The 6,423-nt window shown below is 39.5% G+C and overlaps 1 protein-coding gene across 1 annotated transcript in view; it reads left to right on the top strand.

Annotated features, from left to right (window-relative positions):
• Window positions 1-817: 817 nt before the first annotated feature.
• SFMBT1 (Scm-like with four mbt domains 1) overlaps window positions 818-6,423 on the top strand; it is a 34,422-nt gene continuing 28,816 nt past the window's right edge. Inside the window, exon 1 of the mRNA XM_009707288.1 lies at window positions 818-974. Within this exon, the coding sequence (XP_009705590.1) occupies window positions 947-974 (28 nt within the window). The 5' untranslated portion in view covers window positions 818-946. The remainder of the gene's footprint in view (window positions 975-6,423) is intronic.

The raw sequence follows: 6,423 nt of genomic DNA, 5'->3' as shown, positions 1-6,423 counted from the left end.
GGTCATAAAAAGCCATAAAAACCAAAGAAAATTTTAAGACTGATAAAATATTGTAAAATGAAATTAAAATAAAGTACATATCTTGATTGTGTCTTGGTATGCAGAGGATTAATTGTTTTTTCCACTTATATGAAACAACATTTTTATAATAAATGAGCTACTGTGTCATAGCAGAACAGTTTCACTGGTGCCTTCAAGTCCTATTAAAGTGATGAAGTGATGGCTCCTTGATTGAACTGTAGTAAGACTCTAGTAAGTTTAAAATGTGTATATATATTTAAACTTATAGCCATTCAAGAGCAGGGTTGCAAATTGCCTGAAGACTTGTGGAAAGCAAAAGGCTAAAGTAGTGGAAACCCACAGCCTGAGGAGACATTTTGTAAGCCTTATTGTGCTTTCTTTGCCAGTATCACCTTGGCTTTCGTGATTTTAGACATTTTCATTGATCCGGGTGACAAAGGAGCTGGATTCTTGTGTTGTCTTATTTCTGAGCCATGACTTGGTTATTTCCTTGCTTCTTTAACCTTTTGAAGGGTTGAAGGGGCTTTTGAGAGGGGTGGATTTGTTGGGGGGCTGAAGAGATCTTGAAATTCAGCTTTTTAATTGACTGATATAGGAAATTATTTTTTTTCTAGGATCAGTTTGGTCTGCAGATGAGGGGTGTGGAGTAGCTAAACATATGTAAACACAGTGAGATGCCTTTGTTTGCTTTAAGGTTTTTGGCTTATTGCTGGAGTAATATTGCTAATGTATCTTAAAAGTAATTAAAATCCGATAAAGATTTACTTATCAGTTGTTCCTTTCAGGTTTTTTTCAGGATCTCTTATTGAATGTCCTGGCTGCCAGTAGAATCGAAGGTGGGAGGCAACTCATGACCACCAAACCGTGACAGCCTCGGATTCCCCTGCTTCTGGCTGCTCAGAATAACCACTGGGCCACTGTGGAGATGAATGGAGAACAGCAGTATGATGCAGGTAATAGTCCAGCTGAGCTCCCTGGCTAATGATTCTCAAAAAACTTTGCAAGCAAGATGGAACAAAGATGAGCACACCGAATGTTTTATAGCGCGTGTGTCTGATGCTGCGTACTGTATACAGGGAGAAACTCAAATTTCAATGACTGGGTTAGATTCTGGCTATGGGGCTTATGTTTGTTATTGCTCTATCTCAAAAGCAGGGTGTATCATTGGCTTAAAGGAGAGCAAAGTCTGACCCACCTTAGTAATTGTGTTTTTAAGAAGCTGTGTCTTTCCTCTTCCTGGTACCACTATGAGATGGGCTTATGAAAAGCTCAGTGGCTTTAACACTATTATTTTAAGGCATTTGTCTGTAAAAGTGGTTAATATTATCTTGTTCGGTTCTTGTGTTCATCTTGTTGTTAATATTTTGACAAGGCTGTGCTGCTGGTTTAAAAAGTCAGATAACTGAAGTTGTTTGCTGCCATTGTAATCTGTCCTGTTTTTTCTGATGAGCCTTGGTGTGCCCGCTTTGATAGGCTTGGGATATCAACTCCTAACCTGCTGCAGAGTGGTGTATTATGATAAATTAGCTCAGGTTTTGGTTCATCTTGAAACACCAGGCTGGGAAGAGTGTCAGTCTGGGATGGCTGGGGATACTGACAGCTTTCTGAAATGGTTCTGGGATTGTACACTCTTACGGGGATAGGGACCATCCATTTTTCTGACTTGCCTGCCATGGTTTGTTCCTTTTCCCTGAGGAGGTCCCTACCTGTAGCATTGGTACAGTTAATATAAAGTAAGTTTTAATTTGTACTTACTGGCTTAAACAATTGGAGTAGGATTTCATCTGAGTGTTACTTTCCTTTAGTACTTGACTAACAAGCAGCTCATCTCGTAGGACAATTCACTATTGGTAGGTTTTGTACCTTTACTTTATGGAAGTCTAATTGCTGACAGTGTTACTGAAGAAATGTTAAACGTGATTTTAATCTACAGTGCTTTTAGCAAATGCTGTCATCTGCTTTATGATGCTGAAATATGCTTTTTTATTATTAATTATAGCCCAACAGTCAAGTTGTTATCAACGTTATAACCTCAAATAAGCAAGAAAAAGCAGCATGTACAAGTACGCAGAATATCTCCAGGCACATGCAATACTGTTTCCTCTGCTAGTGGAAACTGCTAACTTCTGTCATGTAGTGTAAGAAAGAGAAAAGGCTTTGAGCAGCTGAGAAGAGCTGTAAGGAGATACATACATGGTCAGTGATGGGGTGTTCACAGGCTGATAGCACATCCCTCTGTACTACAACCTTTATTGACATTTTTCCATCTTCCTCAAAAAGTATCGGAGGTAACATGGTCCTCTCTATGTGCTTTTGGAACAGCTAGGAAGACTTTTATACCGTCTTGAAATTACTCAACAGCTCTTTTCGTAACATCCTTTTTGTGTCTCGTTTGAGTACAGGTGGCTGTGAAAAGCAAACAATAACTGAAGAGAGCTTTGCTGAGTTCAAAGATAGTTTCCAGCAAATGTAAGCATAAGCACGTTGGTTTTGTTGTGCTCTCTAACACTGTTTCCTGAAGTGTTTTGAGTTAGACCAGTCCCAACCACTACTGGAACATTCCCTTCATATTCTTTGGCTGGTGTAATTTTTTTCCACTTGATGATCTTCAGCAATTTTTGGAGAATCCCCCCTGTCTTTTTGGTTTTTACATACAGGCTCTCTGCCTACAAGAACCCAGACAGTGGTCAAGGTTGTTGGTTGTGATGCTGTCCTGCACTAGGAGGGGAAAAGACAACTTTCATTCTTGTCACAGTCTTTCTCGGCTGCTGAAATTCCAACCTGTCTTTATTTATTCATAGCCTTGCAGCTGGTATAGATGGAAAAGATTAACTGTTATTAAAATCAGATCGAAATATATCTGAAGTTTCAGGGTGAGAAACCTTTAAGTTAGCCTTAATTGAAGGTCTTGCAGACTTGTGATGTACTTAAATGTCCAATGTGACAGTCTTCAACTAAATCACATTAAAGATGCATGAAAATTATTTGCAGTGTGAATTTAACTCGAATCCAAAGATCAAAACAGTCTGGTGTAGACTGTTTGCATTGCAGGTATTTTTAAGGCCTAATGTCTTCAATATTTCACTGCCTTCTTGTGTCCAAATGGTACAATTCAGTATTCTTTCTCTTCCTGTATGTACCAGAGAGCAGCAGGACATAATTCATGGTAAAATTCAGAAAGGAAGAGTTAGTGTTCGCAATAATGCTAGTAGAAATAGTGATAAATGGGAAGTGATATACCTACCTAGGAAACTTCTAATATTCTTACAGACAATTTTCTCACCTCCGGAGTGGATAAGCATTTTTCACAGAACCTCTGTAGGACTCTTCTCAGATTTTAGTTGGGAAAATGTTAGCTTGAGTTAAAAGCTTTACTGACAAAAACTAGTTGTATGGTGAGGCCACAGAGATGACAATCACATCAGGTTTCTTTCCCTGCTTTTGCCAAAGTTGTGCTTTGCCACTGAGCTAATGTGTAACTTGGTCATCCTGTCTAATGTAGAAAAATACATCTCCCATGTAGTAGAAAGCTGAATTCATTTAAGACTTGCAGCAATTAAGCATATGGAGAGAAAGAGAGAACATACATATATGTACACCCATGCAGCATTAGATTAATAAATTGTGCTTTAGGATTATATGGATTAAATATGATTTTGCTTGTTGTCATCTGTCATACTCATTTGTAAGTTTCTCACAGTAGTGAGAATTTCTGATGTAAATATCTGAGGTTTTACCGAGTAGTTTGAACTCAGACTGATCAGGACGTTCAATACAGACATATGGCCCTTCAGGAATGTAGCTTCATTAAACTGGTCCTCTGTTTATCCCAGGATCTGCTAACCTGTGAGGATGGTGCTGTGCAATAGGTTCTCGCAAAAAATACCAACAGACTAGATCAAAGACTTGAATTAAACAGGGCCTGCTCTGCTGCAACTGTCCTGCCATTAAAACCAGAAAAGCAATTGGATTCTGACTCTCGAAGATTTCCAGGTAGCATGAGCCTTACCAGAGAGGTGGTGCTTCGCCACACTCTCGGAGTGTTTATGCATTCAGATGTCGAAAAATAGATACTTGATTTCTGAGATTTTTCATGGTTTGTGTAGTCCTACCACATGCCACAATTTAAAAACTAATTTACTGCTCTAACTATGAAAGCTCATACAGCATTTTTGCTTGGAGCTTTGTTCAATGAGCTTTTCATGTTCCACATTGATTCAGGAAGTGCTATGCTAAATAACCTGGAATGCTGTGGCAGGGCCATATATGAGAATCAGCAGATGGATGTGTTAAATCCTATAGCTAAGCCCAGCCCTCAGCTGTGTCAGCCTCCTAAAGGAAGGAAAGCACCTGAACTCCCCGGCTCTGCGTGCTCAGTGGTTGAAATGCGAGGCTAATCAGCTAGTCTCATTTAATTGTAAAACCCTAGTGAGGTGTAAATGCAAGCTGAGTTGAACTCTTATGAATGAATGGAACAGCAAAAGTTCGGGGTGCTTTTGTAAAAAGTTGTAGAAAAAATCCCTCTGACTCAACGGAACTCCCTAAAATAAAGTAGGAATAGTATTAAATTTGCAATGAGTGTCATAGAGGAATTTGTGATTTTATTTTTTTAATTTATTCCCCCCCCCCCCATGAAAAAAGAGTTGCAAGAGAGCCTCTGGGTGCGCTCGTGAGATTTGGGCACTGTACAGTACAAAGCAGTCTGAGCCCTTCGCACTGCAGTGCAGACCTGGAAGGAAACGGCTCTTTTGGATATGAAAACATACAGGCTGCAGAGACCATGGGTGAGTGGAGTGAGAAAGGACCTGCGGTAACTCTGATCCACTTGGGAACTGGTTTAATCGTAGTTAGAGGCAAAGGGTAGCTGGAGCAGCATGCAAACTGGCTTTCTCAGGAGCTCCTTGTAGCAATTAAGTGGCAACATAAGTTACTAATTGACCCTTTCAGTGTGTGAAGTGACCTGTGCCTCATTTAAGGAGCTTAACTGCCCCTTAGACAGTTATCTGATGATAACGCGTTATTGAAGACTTGGTGCTGGAAGCAGCTTGGTAAAGAGCACGGCTGGAAAGCCTCAAGGTCCATCTGGTATTCCCAGGTCGAGCTACTTGGCTTTCAAACTTGTTAAAAAGCACATAGCAGTCACGTTGCTTTATGTTTCTCTTCAAACAGGAATGCATTAGACATTGCAAGCAGTGCTTTTTACATACAAAGTGCTTTTTGGAGTTGGATGAAAGTGGGGTTGTTGCTGCTGTTGAGCAGCCAGGTGCTTTTCAGTGGGAAAGGGTGAGCTGGCTTTCTCTAGGCAGGAGAAAAATCAAAGTTCACGCTTGGTTTTGACTGACCAGAGATGTTGTGTTCGAGCTCATGTTTCTTTCTGCTTTGGTTCTGCACCAGTGAACTTAAGCGTTTTTATGGTTGTATTAAAGTAAAATGCTGTTTTAATGAGTTAAGAAATCTTCATCTGTTTTAACAACATTTTGCAATGAAATTATATTTTTCTTAGAATGACTTGCAACCAAAGCTTTGATGAGCTCTGCCCTGATTTGTAAACAGCTGTGGTCTATGCCTTAACCTCTTTACTCCCTCTAAAATTTTTTAAATAAAATTACTTAGCTTAGTCTTTCTCCAGGTCATTTCTTCAGTAAGTTAAAAATCATCCCCTAAAAGTGATGGTGATATTCAAACTCCAATTTTTTTGTGCTCTGAGGCTTATGAGAGGCCAATATAACCAACTGTGGTGGTTTAAAAGTAGCAAAATGGAATTGGGTTTGGGAGAGATAAGAGTTGCCTTTGAAACAGACAGATACTGTCATCAGCAAACAAAAGCTAACTGAATATACATTTCTAAATTTGGGGAAATGATAATTCCTAGAATTACGATGAAAAATCAAAGATGAGCTTAACGATCAGTTTGAAGATAAAAGGAACCTACTTTACACTCAAGACTTGTAGGTTTTTTAGATGATTTAATGTAGCTCAGACCTTTGGGCAAATATTTGCCCCTCTCTGTTCGGGGACTAAGACCTGTTGTAGAGCATACTTAGCAAGTTGTCAGCAAGTCTGTGGGTCTGATAAGGGCATGCAATAGTACTTTATTCATTTTTTTGACATCTAATGTTTCCTACTCAAGCCACTACTCCTTGAAAGAACAGTTACCACCTGTCCTAAGAAAGGCTGAGTGTGTAGGAAGTGTTTGTGTCCTATCACCTCTGCTGAGTTCTCCCCATGCTTGTCCTACACAGAGATTTCTGTTTTCAAATATCAACAAGATACCAGGTTTCCTGGTACTGAGAGATGGACATCTCTCGTTTTCATTCATAAAGATGACTGTGGTGCGTTTGCTAGAATCAGTCTAAAAGTGAAAATGAAAAGCTTTACTTCTATGTCATGTCACTGCCATCC

Source organism: Cariama cristata, unplaced genomic scaffold (assembly GCF_000690535.1).
Source record: "Cariama cristata isolate BGI_N322 unplaced genomic scaffold, ASM69053v1 scaffold41679, whole genome shotgun sequence".
Lineage (NCBI taxonomy): Eukaryota > Metazoa > Chordata > Aves > Cariamiformes > Cariamidae > Cariama > Cariama cristata.
Note: the sequence above shows the minus strand (reverse complement) of the source record. Positions and strands in the feature narration are given on the sequence as shown.